At 46.6% G+C, this 20,052-nt stretch overlaps 1 protein-coding gene across 2 annotated transcripts in view; it reads left to right on the top strand.

Moving 5' to 3' along the window:
• The window catches only part of RFNG (RFNG O-fucosylpeptide 3-beta-N-acetylglucosaminyltransferase), a 282,630-nt gene extending 263,829 nt beyond the window's left edge, over positions 1–18,801 (top strand). For both annotated transcript variants that reach the window (XM_069655318.1, XM_069655319.1), the window contains 2 exons: positions 4,233–4,318; positions 17,791–18,801. In XM_069655318.1, coding sequence (XP_069511419.1) covers positions 4,233–4,318; positions 17,791–17,857 — 153 coding nt within the window. In that variant the 3' untranslated portion in view covers positions 17,858–18,801. The remainder of the gene's footprint in view (positions 1–4,232; positions 4,319–17,790) is intronic.
• The last annotated feature ends 1,251 nt before the right edge of the window (positions 18,802–20,052 follow it).

Below are 20,052 nucleotides of genomic sequence, written 5' to 3'. Positions count from 1 at the left end.
CGGAATTCTTTGATACTGTAACTACCATACTGCTGGGCTTTGTGGGAGTGCAGATCATATGGGGGCGGGGGGGACCTGAACCTTATACTGGACACGGCCCTGGACAGAACTGCCACTACACCCAGAGCCCTGTCTAGCGCGGCACGCAGGCTGCATGGCCACATGCAGTCGCTCAATATTTGCGACGCCTGGAGAACACTTCACCCCCAGCAGCGGGACTACACTTATTACTCGTCTGTACATGATAGTTCATCCACGATAGATCTGTTTTTGGTCTCGAGAGATGATATGGGTAGGGTGGAGGATGCACTCATTTTGCCCCGCACATTCTCAGATCATTCTCCGATCATACTGTCCTTAGGGCTGGGAATTCCCATCCCAACACTCTGCACCTGACGCTTTAAGTCTGAAGCTCTAAAAGACATTGTGTTTAAATCTGAGATTTTAGCGGACATTGAGTCCTTCTTTGAGCTTAACTCTCTTCAAGACACGACCACTGCGGTCAGATGGGAGGCATTTAAGGCTTACATTAGGGGCATGTCTATTTCCCGAGAGGCAGGGGTGTTGAAAGCTATTAGGGCCGCCCTTGGACGATCTGAGGCCAAACTGAAAAGGTTGGAGCAATGTTGCTCCTCCGGATCTGACCCCACTACTCTGGCCCAAATCACTGATGAGCTCCAGGTGTTTCAACACTTTAGCAACCAGCGAAGTTCATTATTTCAGCTGCCCGCAGGCCGCTAGGAAATATGGAGAGGGGGACAGACCCGGCAAGACACTTGCGACACTTGTGAGGGGGGGAACTGGGCCGCACGCAGATCACTTCCATAAAAGAGCAGAACGGTGACGCTCAATGGGCGGATCATCGAATACTTGATATATTCACCAAGTTCTATAGATCCCTTTATTCCCAGCCCGTAGAGCACACTGAACAACATATGTGAACTCCTTGACCAGATCCCCACCACGGAAATTTCCCCACAGACCCGAGACCAGCTGGATACCCCGTTCACGCTAGACGAGATAGTATCTGCTATCTCAGACTTGCCCATAGGCAAGGTGCCGGGACCTGACGGCCTCACGGCGGACTTCTATCGAGAGCACGTGGCTATTCTGGCCCCCGGCTGTTGGAGGTATGGAATGAGGCACTCCGAGCCACTATCCTTCCCCCATCCATGCGGGAGGTAAACCTGAGGACGAGTGTGGGTCCTATAGACCTCTCCCTCATGAACCTAGATACAAAGATCTTTGCTAAAATCATTGCTAACCGCTTTCTGCCCATCATGACGCACTTGGTACAAGAGGACCAAGCAGGCTTTGTCCCCGGTAGGTCCACCTCCCATAACATCAGGAGACTATTTAATGTCATGTCCCGTATAGACCAAGACGTCCAAGCCGTAGCGGTTACGCTGGACGCTCAGAAGGCCTTCGACATGGTCTCCTGGAAATATAAGTGGCTGGTCCTCTTAACAATGGGCGTTGGCCCTAACATGATAGGGTTCATTAAACTCTTGTACACTTCCCCCCGTTGCGCGGGTACGGGTCAACTCACTAACATCCAAGATGTTCACTCTGTTCAGAGGCACCAGACAGGGCTGCCCCTTCTCCTCGATCCTTTTCGATTTTGGTGATAGAACCGATGGCGGACTTTATCCGAGCACAGCATGCGCGTAAAGGAGTACGATTGGTTGACGAGCCTGAAATAATATCCCTGTATGCTGACGATGTCCTATTATACGTCAGAGACCCCACAGCCCATACTGAGAGACATCACCCGGATTGGCACCCACTCCGGATTTACGATTAATTATTCCAAATCGGAGATTTTCCCGCTCACTAAAGCTACACGGCAGCCCACCACCGAGTATCCCCTGCACTGGGCCCGTGAGTGTGTGAGATACCTTGGGGTGCAGATGTCCCTCACTAAGCCCACCCTGCTTGCCGATAACTACTCAGCTGTAGCATGCACAGTTGAGACAAAAATTTCACGTTGGCGCACCCTCCCGTTGTCCGTCGCTGGTCGCCTGTCCCTTATTAAAATGATCTTGCTCCCCAAGCTCTTATACACCTTTTGCAACATTCCTATATGGCCCGGGAGGGCTTACTTCACTAAATTGCATAAGCTCTGCGCGCAATTTCTCTGGCACTCCGGTGCGGTGTGCAAAAAGTGGACTGACATGGCACTCTCATACAGACGGGGTGGTACTGTTGCTCCGGACCTGGAACTATACTGGATCGCGGCCCAGGCCCAGCATGCTACTCATTGGTACCCGGGTTCCCCAGTGCGCCCACATGTCGAACTGGAACGGCTTGCCTCCGCTGGTATCAACTTAATGTCCCTGATACTACACTGATGCTAAACATCTGATTCCCCCGTTGACCCCATTGCTGCGACCCTGTATGCCTGGTCACGTCTACTACCCTCGACAAGTGGGCCCTCCCCATATTACAAATGGCTTCCCGTGTGGGCCTTTCCGGGCCTGGAACCCACACTTTATATCGCTTTGGCGCGACACTGGGGTGCGCTGGGGTATCGGGCCCTGTCCGACTTCTATCCCGAGGGCAAATTCATAGGCCCCCAGACCTGGAGACCGGGGCACACCAGATCTCCCCTAGAGACTCTCCAATACTACTGGCTTCGCGCTGCGTTCCGCACCATGTGGCCCTCCTTTCCGGATGAGCCCCCAGACAAGCCGGCGATAGCCTACATCGCCAACTCGGGCGGTGCATGCAGCGGCGTCTCTTCGCTGTATCAAATCCTACTAGATATCATCCCCATTCCTACTCTTAGGGCGCGCAACGGATGGTCAGCTGAACTGGGTCTAGACATTTCTGATGAATTGTGGGAGGATATGTGCTGCCACACACAAAGTGTCTCTCAATTTCCGTTTTCGTGCCATGCAATACAAGCTCCTCAATAGGCTTTACTATACACCACGCAGGACATCTGGGGTTTGCTCGCTCTGAGGTGCACCTCTGCCCGCGCTGTAGGGCGGTGGATGCTGATCACTTGCATATGTTCTGGACCTGTAACAAATTGTCCGGTTTCTGGGACAGTGTCCTCCATACACTGAGTGCGGTAACTGAAACTGTAATTGATCCCGATCCTTTGGCGGTTCTGTTTGGGGCCTGGGGGTCTGACGGAACTGAGCATTTGAAAAAGTTTTTGAATATAAGCTAAATGATTGCCAAAAAATGTATACTTCAGAACTGGAAGCGCTCCTCCCCACCGGCCTCTCAGAAATGGCTGGGTATGCTCACATGGTCGCGGAACTGTGAGGAGGAATACCCGACAATGCTGCCCGCCCAGTCTCGCCCAGGAACATCTGGAGCGAATTTAACACATATCTCAACAAAGTGAGAACACGCCCGGTTCCGGCTTATCTCCGGTCTCTACTCATGCACCATGATCATTGCTGTGTATTTCTGTATTGTTGATGCTCTATATCCACTGTTGGAACTGTATTCTGTAACCATTACGATGTTTTATGCTATGCTTGCTTTAATTATTTGTTGCCTTGACGTATGTGCCTTGTGAACCTCTGCCGACAAAAATAAAAAATGTAAAAAAAAAGATCAGTCTGGTGTGAGGAAAGTTTTCTCTTTAGTAACTTTCCCTCAATTTCGATGGACCCCCAAACTTTTTACTTTTGTACTCTGCCCTGACTTTCAAGTGAAGTGAAGAAGCCTTCAGCTTCACGCCACTTTTGCTCATTTTTATGGGGAAACTCACCAGTCCTTAAGGCTGTCAATACTGGGAAATCTGTTTCCCTTTTCTGTATGCATGTTATCTATTTTTTGGGTAACTTGATATCATTTCAATCTAGCTGCATACATTCCTCTCTCCTGTCTCACATATTTTGCACAACACCTCGACCATTAGAATGCAGCTATCCGTGTTATAAAATTCGTTTTAGCTGTACACATTTCACGATCTCTGTGCACCCACAGACTTGTCAGCTCAAAATGGAAGACTTGCAGGGACATGGCCACCTATATATAGAAACGTACATTCTAGATGTGTGCTTTTACCAGCCGTTCATTGCAATCTTCATGGGTTCCGGCTCTGTGGGCATCCTTCTAGCCATTATCACCTGAAATGCCCACACGAAGTATACATGCATCCAAATTACCCTTTGAAATCATTGAGTTCCCAGCATTCTGGGGGGGTTAGGGGGAGGCAGGCTTTTAAATAAACACTTGCATCATATTAGCTTTATTTTCTTTTTCTTTAGGTAACTCTGAGTTATGGTGGACCTGAGAATAAACGAAATGTTGTAAGCGTGGGAAGTGTTTTCAGTCTTGAACAAGATCCAACTCGGTGTGTATTTCTTTCATCATTTCAGTGCACAGTTTCTGCCATTTAACACCCTAGGATCTTGTTAATCAGCTCCTCCAGAGTTGTTACAGGTCTTGCATTCCTGTAGTGTTTTGGCATGATGAAAATACCCAGCGTTCTATTGTACTAACCTAACCTTTCTCTTAAATCGACATGCGAGAGTAAGATCAAGGAAGTGAAAAGCAGCTCTGTGGTTTGAGATTTGAGGTGAAAGTTGTACCACTTGCACCAATGGTACCAACTAAACATGCATTCACTTGTTTTCCGAACAGAGGAATTGTTCATGCGGCCTATTGGAGTATTTTTCTGCTCTCCTCTGCAAATGGCCTAACGAGGACGTATCCTTTGTGAAAAAGCAACGTCCATCTGGTCCCAACTCTCACAATTAACGTGACTCATGCCCCTGAGTAGGCTGGTGCCAAAGTAGTAACATTCGCCCATAACACACACAATAGAATGCACAGCAAATGTACTGACAAATATATATATTTCTGAGGCTTGTGGAATCTGCTTAATTCACATGCTATGCATAGGCCGACATCTAGTGGAAGCTGCAGAGTATTACAGTTGTTTTCGAAACTCGAAAAGGGATATCGACGGGGCGTGCCAGTAATACTATCCCTAGTGGGACCTTCACTGTACCTGTGGTCCTTCACGTGTCGAGGACCCTCAGATTGTTTTTTATTGCCATCATTATTGGACGCCGAAAGACTTCCTTTCTGGCTAATGCCATTTATGAAAAATTAGAGCTAGTAACTTCTGTCCTGTCTTGGCCGTTGCACTACAACAACTTTGAGGACTACCTTTGGATGCAGAACTTGCCTTGAACTTCCACATGGCCTCAGAAGGCCGCTTCGGGCCTCGGCCCTCACGGTAGCAGAGTGTGGGTTGGTACATATCTTTGCTAAACTAAGAGAATGCATAGTTCCCCTTCTTCCCACATTATTCGCCAAGCAGCCCTCCCAATTCGAAATTGAAAATACACCTTCAAAATGTTGCCCTACATGTTATGGACAATTTCCCTGGAAGGACTTACACCGGATGTGCAATTTGTCTTCCAAGAGATCACAAGGGCCACTGCAAAGCTTGCAAGCTCTATTAAGCCCAAAACTTTGTAGGACCGCAAAAAAAAAGAAATTGCTGGGCCCACCACGCCATGCAGGCCGAGGCCGCCATGTACGTGGAGGGTGCTTCCAGTGACGGCAGCATCTTCAGTGACGACGACGGCGAAAGATATCCATCGGATTCCCACGTGCAAGCCCCAGACCCCACCAGACAGGCTGGCGGCTCTGTTACGGAGATGACGCCCGACGGCTCCAGCACAGACAAGCTTCTGCACGCTAAGCATACAACCCAAGGCCATAGGTCGACGTCAACACAGACTACAAGGCTACCCACAGCATCAAGGGGAAGGTCCACCATTTCCTTGTCCTCTGGCCAATCACGTTCACCTCACGACAGGCCCCCGAAGTCGAGAGAAAAGTCAGATTCAGACACTGTCCAAAACTACTGCCGAAAACCGAACGTCAAAAGACGCAGCGCCGACTCGTTCACACACTGATAAGCATCAGTCGACACCCGTAAATATGCAAAATCCCATCAGACCTCAATGTCTCTAGATAAAAAACATGTCCCAGAAACACTTCTGAAGGGGAGGACTTTGAAACCCCGCACATCGAACACCCACAACTTCACTAGGGAGAAAGAGACTGTTACCCAAGGGGAGGGAACAATATCAGAGGCTGAGGCACAAGAGGCAGCCTACACCTGAACTACCTCCCACACCTTCAAATATCCCATGTTCATCACAGTGTTCTGCTGAAGATAGATCATGAGGCGCATGTCCTTTATGGCCAACATTTTCTATAGTCACCCTCAAGTTCTAGAAAACCTCCAAAACACGCCACCAGCTAGTGGGGCGACGCTCTCATCCCCCTGCCAAAAGAGCTCGGGCAGACACCCTACAAGCAGCCACCCTTCAGCAGGACCCAGGCCAGCTTGAACACTATGACCCCCAACCAAAGCTTCCAGGAGGCTGGAGCATATTCGGTTTCCGAAGATCTAGGGGAGGTAGACCACTATGACGACGCGGAAGACGTTTAAGTCATACTGTCACCAGACCATGCAGACTCAACGGTAGATAACCAGTTTCAGTTCAATGACATGCTCCTAAAGGCAGCTGAACACTTCCAAATAGACTCCAACACAGGTTGACAAGGATTTTGTCAAACATATTGGGAGACAAGAAAGCAGCAAACCAATGTATCCCCTAACTACTGTGCAAAGGTGAATACAACCCTCATTGGAAACCCCTAATCTGATGCGGGCAGTAACCCCTGCATTTAGAAATGTTTTTGACCAGCCCCCTTCTACATCAGGGCTCAATTAAAACTGGACTCATTGGTCGTTGCACCACATGGAAGGGGGCAGGAACACCACTCGCATCATCAGAGGCACCCCACCCCCTTCCCCCCCCACCCCCCGAGAAGGAAAGCAAAACAAATATACACTTTCGGTAGGAAAGTCGCCACCTCGGCAGCATATCAGGCGTGGATTGCCAGCAACACCACTTTGCTGCCAGCTCAGCTACAACTGTCACAAGTGGGACGAATTAGGCACAATAATAACGCTTCAGCCCCAGAGCCATTAAAATCCCAACTCTCCCAAGCAGTTGACGGAAGGTAAAACTGTTTCTAGTTGTATTCTAAAGAATAATTTAGATGCAGCGGATAATGTGGGGAGGGTAATTGCTGAGGGCACACTTATCAAGCACCACGCATGGCTACGCCAATCGGGCTTTAAGCTAGAGACACAAGCGACCCTACTAAACCTGCCGATAGAGCCAAATGTTCTATTCAGCAAGGCAGTAGAGGATGCACTCAAAAGTGCAAAAGAAGAGTACGACACTCTGTCACTGGGCCAATTTACCAACAAACCCCCAGGTCAAAGAGGAGCCTATAATTGTCGTCGCTACAGGGGACAAAATTCTCTAAGGGGGTCTGGATATGACCAGGGTCAAAGTTTGTCCTGGGGTTCAACACAAGGCCAATCCTCAAGGCTTTCAGAGAGGCCAAAGAAGATCTTGAGGCAGGGGCAGATCCTCCTCTTCCAGAGGTGGATCCACACCCCCAAAACAATGACCACCCGCTTCAGGTCACCTCTCATGTCACTCCAGTAGGAGGACGCATAACACACTTCACCCACGCATGGGAGGGAATCACCTCAGACAAGTGGGTGCTTTCAACCGTGCTGGGCGGTTATTGTATAGAGCTACTACAACGACCCTCCTACCATCCGCTGCGACAAAGAACCACCACAAAGGAAGAACAGTGCATACTTCTGGAAGAGGTGCAAGCGCTGCTATGAAAGGACGCCTCAAAATTGTCCTGGCGAACCAGGTAAACAAGGGTATCTATTCAACATACTGCCTTGTGCCAAAAAAAGATCTAAAAATATGCCCTGTATTAGATCTGCGCCCTGCAAACACTGACGATGCTACAGGAAGTAATCCCACTGCTAAAGCGAGGTGGACTACATGGCAACCTTGGAAATGAAACATGCCTATTTTCATATTTCAATGTTCCCAGCGCTCAGAAAATTTGTTTCAAGCTAGCAAATCAGCACTACCAGTTCAAGGTGTTACCCTTCGGCATGCCGTCCGTTCCAAGGGTATTCACCAAGGTACTGGCGTTGGTGGCAGCGATCCTGCGCAGGGAGGCAATCCCATTGTACCCTTACCTGGACGACGGGCTGATCCCAGTGGGGGGACACCCCAAATTTGCAAGCAAAATACCCAAAGTACGATCAACCTTCTTTTCCAATTGGGTTTCTCTATCAACAAAGTCAAGCCATGTACCAAACAAGACCAAACAGTTCTTAGGGGCTGTCATAAAAACAGAGGAAGGTTTAGTCTTTCCATTAAAAAGACTAGAATACAAAACATACTGCTGCAAATACCACTGTTTCAACCCAGTCACCACCTATGTATAAGTAAAGTCTTAAACACCTGACATGTTATGTTACTTTGCATTTATATAGCGACTTATGTACCATTGGTATGGTCTGATGGCGCTGGTAGGTTGAATGCCCTTGGGAACCGGAGTTCGAGTCAGTAGAGGGAGTCAAAGGTGTGTGTGTGGGAGCACCGGATATGTGTGCAGCTGGTGTGGCATTCATGTAATAGATGCTTCTTAATGGTAGGTCTGGTGGTTGAGAGATCAGGAGAATGTGTTCGTTCTGGCAGGATTTATCCAGGCCGAATGTGGCTGCGTTAGGCCTGAGGAGAACGCCTGGCTGTGGGGTGTGTAACTGGCAGTGTTTACTTAGAATGATGGGAGGTATGCGGCGGATGTTAGTATGAGAACAGTTATACTGAATGGTGTCATAGTATCTCTGTGTTCTAGATGAATGGTGGTGTAAAGAAGAGAGTAAGCGTGGTGATGTGATATGATGGGTTACACGTTCTTTCAAATGTTCCATGCACTCCAAACCATTCCATGTACGTCACGCAATTCTATGCGCTTTAATCCACTACACGCACTCCAGTCCGCCCCACGCACTCCAGTCCATTTCATGCATTCGAATCTGTTCTATTTTCTCCGATCCGTTCCGTGTATTCTAAGTTGTTTTATGCACATCATCTACATATTTCGTCCGTACCATCTACATACTTCATCCGTACCATCCATATTTTTCACCCGTTCCATCCACATACGTCACCCGTTCCATCCACATACGTCACCCGTTCCATCCACATACCTCACCCGTTCCATCCACATACGTCATCCGTTCTATTCACATACATCACTCGTTCTATCCATATACGTCACTCATTCAATCCATATACTTCACCTGTTCCGTCCGCTCTATGTACTCATCCGCTCCCCGCATTCATCCGCTCTATGCACTCGTTCTTTCCAGGCACTCATCTGCTATATGCACTCATCAGTTCTACAAAGTCGTTCGCTCATACGTAGTCATCTGCTCTACACACTCATCTGCTCTACACACTCATCTGCTCTACACACTCATCTGCTCTACACACTCATCTGCTCTACACACTCATCTGCTCTACACACTCATCTGCTCATTATAACGATTTCATCCACTCCATTCACTTTGTTCATTCATCATGCATTTCATTCATTTAAATCTCGTTACTGTTTTTGTACGATTTATTTTTATCCACTTCTCTGCTTTGATCTACTTTACTCGTTCTATTCTGTTTGTCCTTTTATTTTATATTAGCGGTTATTAGATGTTAATTTCTCGCATCTAGTAGTTTGTTGGTTTGGTTTCATTGAGATGCTGTTAATCTGTTAGGGGTAGTTTGCGTACGGGTTGGTTTTGGGGGAAGAGCCAGGTTTTCAGTAGTTTGCGGAAAGACATTAGATCTTCTGTTAGGCGGATGTGATGTGGGAGTGCGTTCCACAGCTTGGGGGCCAAGGCTGAGAATGATGATCCGCCTAACCTGACTGAGTTTGTCTTGGGTATAACTAGGAGGCCGGCTGAGCTTGATCTTAGAGTGCGTGGAGGGTGATAGGGTTTTAGCTTGTCTTGAAAATATTGAGGTCCGGTTTTATGCAATGCTGGATGGGAGATGCATAAGGTTTTGAAAGTCACCCTTCGGGCCACTGGAAGCCAGTGCAGAGTCTTAAGGGCTGGGGAGATGTGGTCTCTTGGGCCGAGTGCAAGTAGCAGTTTGGCTGCAGCGTTGTGTGCCCTTTGAAGTTTATTCAGTTGGTAGGCGTGTGTCAGGCTGAGAGGTCCTGTGTCCGCGGAAGCTGCTGAACCCCCAAAGATCCCCTGAAATGTAATTCCCAGAACTAGATTTCAATTCAGCTCTTTAAACTACACCCCAAAGGGAAAGGGGGAAGTGGATAACAAAACAACACCAGGCAGACTGCGTCAAGACTAACCAGAGCTGAACCTGCAGAGGATATAAGAAAAGCAGACACAATTCCTTTATTTACTTACTTAACCCTAGGAATGGGAAAGACTTTAAATCCTTAACTAATAATTAAGAATCATACCTGGCTCTTCTCTTGAAATTTCTTAGAGAAACTTGTAAAGAAGCTGAAAATCTCTCTTACTTGAGACTCTTGAAATTCACAGCAACTTCTTACTTTGGGCAAATCTGGAAAGTTTAGTTCTTTGTCTCTTTTCCAAAATGCACTAGATGTCCAGTTAAATTGTCTTTATTTATTCTTTCCTTTTCTTTCAAACTTTTCTTTTGTTTTTTCAAACTATTTACAATTCAATTGAGTTTGTGAATTCTTGAAGAAACACGTGTTAAACTCACACGCGGGTTATTTCCATACAGATGAAGTTCACGTTGAAAACTTCCTGCGTTGAAGAACACGCGCACGGAAAGCAAAATCCACGCGCAGAAAACACACGCGCTTGCCTAACCACGTAAAGTAGAATTCACGCGCAAACGAGAACACGCGCAGAAAAACACACGCGCTAAAAAATGTCCGTGTTGATGAACTTCCGCGCCTATTCACACGCGCCTTATAATCCACGCGCAATGAGTTCACTCGCGATCGAATACACGCGTTTAAAAAGACACGCACAAGAAACCACACGCGCAATTGAGTCCTAGTGCTGAAGCACACGCGCTTGAAAACACACGCGCTATAAAGTTCTGACGCGGCAATCAGATTATCGCGTCAGGAAGCACACGCGCTGGAAACACACACGCTTTAAAGTTCTCGCGCGACGAATGAATCTCACGCTAGGAGCACCCGCGCTGGAAAACACACGCGCTCTTGAGTTCTCACCCGACGAACAGATTCTCGCGCTAAGGAGCACAAGCGCTGGCAAACACACGCGCAGTTGAATACACTCGCACGCCCAAAGGTTCAACGATATTTTCAGATTACAAGTAGTACGCGTATTTTCAAATAGCGTTCAAGCGCACTCAGGGAGTTCAATAGTACAAGTACAAAGATAACTTTTTACGAATTTTCAAGGAAATGTCATTAAGATGAACAGAGCTGCAGTACAAACAAAGTCACTTATCTCCAGAGCGAATTCATAAGGATCTTCAGAGTTTCCTGTCTTCAAAAACGAATTCCTGACAACTGATAGCTTCTCCAGAAATCCCCAAGAAAGTAGCCGCTCAACTGCTAACGCCTGAAGGATAAAATCCACCAGGCCCAAGTCTAAAGCAGGAGCAGCCACTAAACACGTCCTCTCAGCTGGGGTTTAGATGATGAAAGGCACAGAGTGACAGTTTAGAATGTTCATTGTTGTTCTGCAGTGTCTTCTAACCAATCAGAGCTGTCACTGTGAGACTCCATTTTGCCTTGGGTCAGAACCAGGATTCTGAATCAACAAGTTAAGGCCAAACCAACTACAATAGAAAACTTCCCACCCACATAAGGCTAATCTAAAAAGGATTAATAAAGAGAAATAATGAGAAGGAAACTTGAATAAGAGAAAATAGCCTGAATAGGGGAAGGAAACCTGACAGTACCCCCCTCCTAATGCCCAGTCTCTGGGCCTACCTTATGTGGATTTTTAGCATGAAACTTAGCAACTAAACGGGGGGCATGTACATCAACTGAATCTTCCCATGATCGTTCCTCAGGTCCATATCCCTCCCAATCAATTAAATACTGCAACCTTCCCCTCACTTTCCTGGAATCCAAAATTTGTTTAACCACAAATTCCTCAGATGAATCCTCCAAAATCACAGGGGAAGGTGGTGTTCTAAATCTAGTTCCTGAACAAACTGGTTTTAAAAGGCTAACATGGAAAGTAGGATGTACCTTCAATTGCTTGGGTAATTTCAATCGTACTGCCACAGGGTTGATGATTCTCTCTACCTCGAATGGGCCTACAAATCGTGGACTGAATTTATTCTTCCCCTTAATTTTTAGGTACCAGGTAGAAAGCCAAACTAAGTCTCCCACCTTATATTCAGGACCAGCCTTCCTTCTCAAATCAGCACCTCCCAGCACCTTTTTTGCTCTATCCAAGTTATTCTTCATTACCAACAAACGATCTTCCACTCTAGGATTCCCCGAATCCTCCCAACACCTCAAAACTCAGAAAGCGAGGATGAAACCCACGACCCAAAAAGAAAGGGGACATAGAAGTAGCATCTTTCCCACAATAATTGTAAGAGAATTCTGCCAACCATACCAAATCCACCCATTCCTCTCTAGCTTGTAAATAACACCTTAAGAACTTCTCCAATTCCTGATTTACTCTCTCCACTTGTCCATTACTCTCCGGATGATACCCAGAAGCCAAACTAACTTCCACTCCGAGGGGGTTTGCGTAGTCCAGTCTTGATATAGCAATTGATTGGACTGCAGAGACTTTTGGGAAAGGAGAGATATGGAAAGATGTGCTTAAGGGTTTTAAGGTGGTAGTGGCAGGATTTTGAGACGTTGACTTGGCGCAAGAGCGTTGGGTCAGAGTCAAGGGTGCATCCAAAGTTTTTCACTGAGTTAGACGGGGTCGGTGAGTTGCCCAAGGCGGATGGCCATGGTAGTGGGTGTGGAAGACGTTCGGAGTTGCCACATACCATGATTTCAGTTTTGGAGGGGTTTAACAAGAGGTGGCTTTGGGTCATCCAGAGCTCAATGTCAAGGAGGCGAGGTCAGGTCGGCAGTTGGGTTTTGAGTTCAGGAGTTTTAAAAATTAGTTGAGTGTCATCAGCGTAGTTGTAACACAGGATGTTGTGTGAACGAATTATTGATGGGAGGGTGATCAAGTAGAGATTGAACAGGAGGGCAGATAGGCATGCTCCTTGTGGGACTCCCGTGTCGACTGGTCGGGCTTGGGAGGAATAGGTGGAGAGTATCATTATTTGGTACCCATCTTTGAGGAATGAAGCCATCCATTTAAGAGCGGTTCCACAAATTCCTAGCGAGTGGAGGCGGTCAAGGAGGATTGAGTGATTGTGTCGAAGGCGGCGGATAGGTCAAGAAGGATTAATGCGGCGCATCCCGTGGATTCTGCCGTCATTTTAAGGTCATCCCAGATTGAGATTATGGTGGTTTCAGTTCCGTGACGGGCTCTAAAACTTGATTGTGTGGGGTCTAAGAGATGGTTGGCTTCGATAAAGGCATTTAGTTGGGAGTAGGCGTTTCGGTCAATGAGTTTGGCAAGGAACCTGGTGTTTGAGATGGGGCAGTAGTTTTTTGGGCTCAAGAGGGTCGAGGGAAGATTTTTTTTAATTAGAGGTTTCACATGAACCGTTTTGGTTACAAGAGTGCCTTCTTAGTGGCCATTAGTTCCATACGTAGAGTTGGTGAATTGCAAGCATTGTCAGTGCAGGACCCTTTCTTTGTCATACACAAGGACAAATTGGTTTTACGTACACACCCTAGGTTTTCCCCTAAATTCATTTCCAAATTCCATGTGAACCAATCCATTGAGCTGCTGGCCGTCTTTCAGAATCCAATTAGCTCAGCTGAGGTAAAACTCCATACACTAGATGTAAGGAAGGCGGTCCTTTTAATATGTGAACAAGAGCAGACCGCTTAAGAAATCAGACCAACTGTTTGTCTCTGTAGCACCAGGTAGAGAAGGAGATAACGCATTGCCAAGAATGCCATCTCCAAATGGATAGTAAGATGCATGCAATTATGCTATTCATTATCAAACGAGACACTGCCTTTCACAACAAGCGCTCTCTCCACAAGGAGCGCACATGACCTACTCTGGCATTTATCTCCAATGTCCCCTTGGACAGCATTTGCAAAACAGCTACATGGAGCTCAGTACACACTTTCACTCAGCACTACTGCATAGACACTCATTCCAAAGCAGATACCCACGTGGGACAAGCGGTTCTAAAACATCTATTTGCCGCTGAACCGTCTCACATCCCACCACCTTCTCCTAACACTGCTCGCTGATCTATGCATAGCATGTGATCTGAGCAGATTCCACAAGCCTCAGAAGGGATACATTACTCACCGTAATGGTATTTCTGATGCTTGTATCTGCTTAGATTCACATGCGCCCACCCTTCCTCCCCGGAGAGGAGGTGCATAAATGTTAGATGAGCTTCTCTGATACACATCTGCTTGGATACACCTGTACTTGCGTTACACTTCATGCTACCTCATGTAAGAAACAAAACAATCTGTGGGACCGTGACACGTGATGGACCATGGGTACAGTGGGTGGCACAATAGGGATAGTAATAATGGCACGCCCTGTTGACGTCCATTTTCGAGTTTCAAAAACAACTGTAATACTCTGCAGCCTTCACTAGATGTCTGCCTATGCATAGCCTGTGAATCTAAGCAGATGCATGCATTCGAAATACCATTACGGTGAGTAGTGTATCCCATACTGTTTAAGTATTGCATTAAGTTTAATTATGCTGCCAAATAATTACTATAGCAAAGCATACCCAAACATCACAATAAATATGGAAAAACAGATTGAGCCCCTCTTTCGCCAAAACCCTGTTACAGGCGATAAATCCTTATAGGCAAGTACTAATCCTTTTATGACTTGGAAACGAGAAAGCGTGCACACCATTAGGAAATGGGGGGGGGAGGGGGGAGAGACAACAATTGGATAAATACTGACATGGGTACAGTACTGGATTTATGGCGGTCGCACTTCACTCACGAGTTGAGCCATTTAGGCAATGGAAAGTCTTCAACTGCACTTTTTTCCTTCTAAAATGGATTTTAAATTGTACTTTAAAAAAAGTTTTTTTATTTATTTGCAATAATTATACAAAAATGTCAGTCCAGGGAAATACCCATTTTGTCACTTTTCAGGAGTTGGTTTCTGGAAGTCTTCCACAGGGTTTAAGGGAGATCACCCTAATGGGCATCCTGCAGTAGTGTTTAAATCTTGGGCAAATATTGCCTCTTACCGGTAGCAGCAGCAAGAATGGTAACCAGTAGGCTGGTTGCTGCTGTTGTCTGAGTGCCCCCCACAGAAGAAATCCAGCCCAATGTTCCAAGAGTTCCGGAAGGCTATATGCTCACGATTGACCAATATGGCGGAGGTAGGGAGTAAAGAAACAAACACGGCTACACCCCCCAGATCTTGATGTTAGCCACCAGACTCGAGATCTGGGTCCTAAGACTGAGGGTGGGGGGGGGATACAAGAACTTGTGGTACTGCCTGCCTATGGAAAAAGTGTAAGAACAGCAGGTGCATAGGTGGCTTCCAGGGTTTGGTTAGCGATGCTGGGGCGGGGGGGTCTCTAGCCAGTGTTACTTGAATGCATGGCGCAGCAAGGACCCAGATAAGGCCATCCCAATGTGGCAGGTGCCTGTGAAGACACAGCAGGAGGCGGAGGGCACTGTAGCAGTGACAGCAACAGGAGGAGGACCAAATAAAGGTCATAGCAGTTAAGGCAGCAGGAATGGTCCAATGAAAAAGACAATATATGAGACACCTTAAGATGTCCCAAGACTGGCCGAGCACAGTAGCAGGCAGCAACTCTAGTACCAGGCTAGAACAGCAGAGGGGGGCTCCACCGTTTAGGCACCAGGATCAGACTGTATCCACCGGAGCAATTGGGAGCTGCAGGGAAGTGGAAGCCCAGCGAGGACGGCGACAACCCAGCCTGAAAGTCTCTGAGAAGTGTTGTGAAAAAAGTAAACACAGACTATTCCGGTGTATTGGTGAACTGTCTTATTAGCAATTGCAAAGCCACAGGACAACAACAAATCAAAGGCAGAAATAGACTGCCCAACTACCCTCACTCCCCTCAATGTGCTGGGTTATATACTCGGAGGTACACATAAATTTCAATGGAGAGGGAGGTGTGGACATGAGACAGAAGAAATGTTGCTGATGGAATGAGTCTCTCAGCATACAAGTCCCAGGCAGTGGCTGTGTTGTTACACGCTGGACAATGGTGAGGCTGTAAGGCACTTCATGATACAGTAATTTATTACAAGGTAAGCCACTTCTGCATTTCTCATACGGTTAGGGCAGGCAAGCCTGCATACTATACAACTCCTGTTTGCTAAAGCCACCGTACCTAGGAAAGCAGCAGCCTGAAACACGCTTACTTATGCCACAAGGGAAACGCTTCTGATGCCAGTTGTGGCGGGGAGCACCAATACATGCTAGGCGACGAAGCTGTTGAAGTTAGGACATGCGCAATAGAACATAGGGCTCACCTCACAATGGCAATAAGGCACTTGTTAAACATGGCAGTTTGCATTAGCAGCACAGCATTATATAATGCAACCGGGTCGGGAAGTCAGAGGCTGGGATTCCACCAGCAAACAGGTGGGGATGCAGAGACAAAGGGCCTTGGGGTATAGACTGTATGATTACATCAGCATCAGCAGTAGCTACCCATTTCGTCAGCAGTTTTCAGGTAAGTTCCAAAACGGGTATGAGGAATGGCCTATGTCTCCCTTTTGATGAACCCATTCAACTATCCCTATCCATGCAGCACACCAATGTTTGGAGGCTAGACAATCTGTAGTGGTCAGGAAAAACACAGATGCTCCCATTCAGAATGTTGATTGGCATGTCCAAGAGACCATAGGCCAGTTTTAGACAGACTTGACCACAAACCGAGGGTACCTTTGTGGACTCCAGATGAACATTAATGTATCTGGCTGTGATTTGTGGTTACTCAAAGGCCACAAAAAAGCGGAGTCCAGGGATGGAACTTGGAGCAATACATTAGTAGCACAATGGATACCAGGTAGGTGCATTAGGCTGCTAATTGGATCACAGCTTATTGCGATTTTACGCTTGCAACAAAAAGCACAATTTGTCATTTTTAAATGTGATATAAAATTTCGGAATGCCAGTAAAACGCTTCAGAATATAGTATGTTGCCCAGCTCCGCTTAGTCTAGATGGTTTGATTATTCCATGTCTATTCGGGCTATCCAGAGCCACATCACCGGTGGCCCCATGCCCCACTCATTTATGTGACAGACCTACGTTTTGGTGATAGTTTTCAATCAGGAGGCACAAATGAAATTATGGACGGTTGGTAACTACTTATAACCATTTTAATTTAGCATGCATGCCATAAGCTACTTATGTGTCACAAAATGTCCTTGTTGGTGAGGAAAAATGTGGAAATCCGCACCACTATAGTCCCACGGCCCTGGTCAGTAAAGGACGGATTGTTAGTGTTCTTTCCGCTGGTAGTTGCCTGCATTTGCTTTTAAGAGATGGACAGTACAGTTTAGGTGGCCGTCCACTGAGAAGGAATTTGTTTCTGTTTTATTAGATGGATTGATCGTGTTTGTACTTGATCTTACTAGGAATGCTTCAACTGTAACTCTGCTTTCAAAGCATTGTAACCCTGATGTACTGTAACGACTTCACCAGACCCTTACTGCCTGTAACATAAACGGTCATTCTGCTACTTGGATTGTAAACTTTCGAGCGCCGTGATACCTCAGGGTCTGGCCGCTATCAATAAATAAATGTACTGTTGATACTTTGTGTTAATTGAATGTTTCCTTTCTAATCTTTCTGCAGATTTAGATCAGTGCATTGTCTGCTGTACCCGGATACTGACTGGTGCCCTCCCAAAAAAACACTCTAGGTGACCTACTCTCCTGAAGGACGTTACCAATACCTGGGCAACGGTCTTACATGTATTTCAACTTTTGTGTGACCAAAATGCGGCCTAGAAAAGACTCGGAACCAGCACGGATCATTCATTGCTATTCATTATCTTGTGGTGACCAGGACCAGTTTGGCCAGAACAGACTAGCGAAAATATTTACCTGGTTTAACGGCACCAGCGGAGGCTTATCCTGGCTCAGCAGGGAACTGGCATTGTTTATACAAGCGTATAAAGGGAGGGGAGGTTACCAGAGCATATTCAGCAACCAGTGCCATGGTTGCGGGTGCAATTACCAGCAGAATTACTAGACTACATTGAGATTTGTGCTTAGTCTAGATGGGTTAGTCTAGAATTTGGGCAGCACCGGAGTACAGCCTGAGCGCAGGACTCGTGTTTCCAGAGCACTGCTAGCAGTTTGGGCAAGTGCTGCCATTCTCTGGATAATGCAGAGGTAGAATCCCAACTCGACCAGCAAACTGGACCAGTGCATCACCGATACTTGGGTCAGCACTTTAGGCAAAGTAAGGCCACAAACTTGACTGGTGCCACCAGAGCATCATTAGCAAGTTGGGCCATCGCTGCTCGTCCCAGCGTCAAATCGGCCGCAGCACATTATCAGCTAGGTCAGTGCTGTTCTACAAAGTACACCCGCCAGCAGTGGTAGTGGAGCTCCGGTGCCGACTCTGGCTTTTTATCCATATCCTGTGGTGGGACAGCTTAATGCATATTCTCTCTAGGTACAGCCTACATGGGCTTGGACTGTTACCAGAGGCCTTTCTTGATGTGGCTGGCCATGGCTTGGAAGGACTGCTGGCAATCTTGATGTCTCTATACATGGAACTAGATGGCAAGAAATGTGGCTTTTTATGTTGATGAATAATTTTGTCTCGTCTTTCACCATTAAAGCTTTACTGTGAGGATTTGCTGTGTGGTGGCTCCTGTCTCGTTACTGATCATCTGGAGTCCACTTTCAGGAGCTCTCACTAAGGTTTCTACATTTTTGGTTGGCAAATGAAGCCTGCTCTGTCATGTCTGTCCTTTCTGGCACACGATTTTCAAGTAGCCCAGCGTTGATGAGCTAACTATAAACGTAGAGCGTTATTCAATGTCGGCGTATGTTTCAGATAACTACATCAGGTTGAATATTTCCATAGTAATTGCCTTGCGTATTTACAAGCTAATACAATTTGGTGAAGGGGTGGTTGCTAGAGGCCTGCTCAGACTTGTGGAACTCTAGAATAGAATCCCCATAAAATAAGGAGCGTGGCCTTGAGAGTGTGACGCAGATCCTTCGATGGTTAACTCGTTTCCCAGACATTATGGCCGATCGCTGTAGCACCTCTAACGTCTGCACGTTTCTATACCTCTGAGAACAGTTATCCTGACCCGTTCTCTCGCTACTCTCCGTAGCCTTTACCCCCATTCTCTTCCTGTGTGCTGCTCTGGGGTCTATCTTGACCATTCGGTATTTTTGTGAAATAAAATAATCGTGCATCGGATAACCAATGACACCAACGAAGACCATTACAGTGGCATACTCCCACCTGCAGCGCACAGGGCTTGCAAACGGGCCCCCACTTCAATGGCCAACATAGACCAAATTGTGTTTTGGAGCCAGCTCTTTCAACAGTTTCATGCTCTGAAGAGTGTTTATTTTTGTTTTTTACTGAAAAACGATGGTCTGCAGAGTTGGGTAGGGAGCTCATCGAATGACAACCACGCGCGCGCGCGCGCTTACTCTGTGGTGTGCATGCCAAACTGTATGGGTGACGGTAGAGCCACAATCTGTAGCGCAGAGCGCATGTTTATTTAATTATTTTTTAGTTGTAACAATTAGTTTACAAGTAAACTTTAATTGCAATAAACAATCCTACTTTCACTTAAGTAAACATGAATCCACAAGAAAACAAAAAAAACAAGAGAACAAAAAAGACAGCACAAAAGAAAGAAATACAATCTTTCAATAATGGAAATCTTTCTGATTATAGCTGGTCCTCGTTCAGAATATTTTCCACAAATTCACAAACTGCACATGTCAGTGACACGTTTGATCCAGATAGTATATAATACCACCATTTGTCCATGTCCTTGTCTACTGGAGCAAAAGAGCCCAGATAGCAAGTTCGATGTTCCTTGATTTTAGGGCATTCAGTGACCAGGTGTTTTACCGA

This window comes from Ambystoma mexicanum, chromosome 3q (genome assembly GCF_040938575.1).
Source record: "Ambystoma mexicanum isolate Mex_15411 chromosome 3q, UKY_AmexF1_1, whole genome shotgun sequence".
Classification (NCBI taxonomy): Eukaryota; Metazoa; Chordata; class Amphibia; order Caudata; family Ambystomatidae; genus Ambystoma; species Ambystoma mexicanum.
Note: the sequence above shows the minus strand (reverse complement) of the source record. Positions and strands in the feature narration are given on the sequence as shown.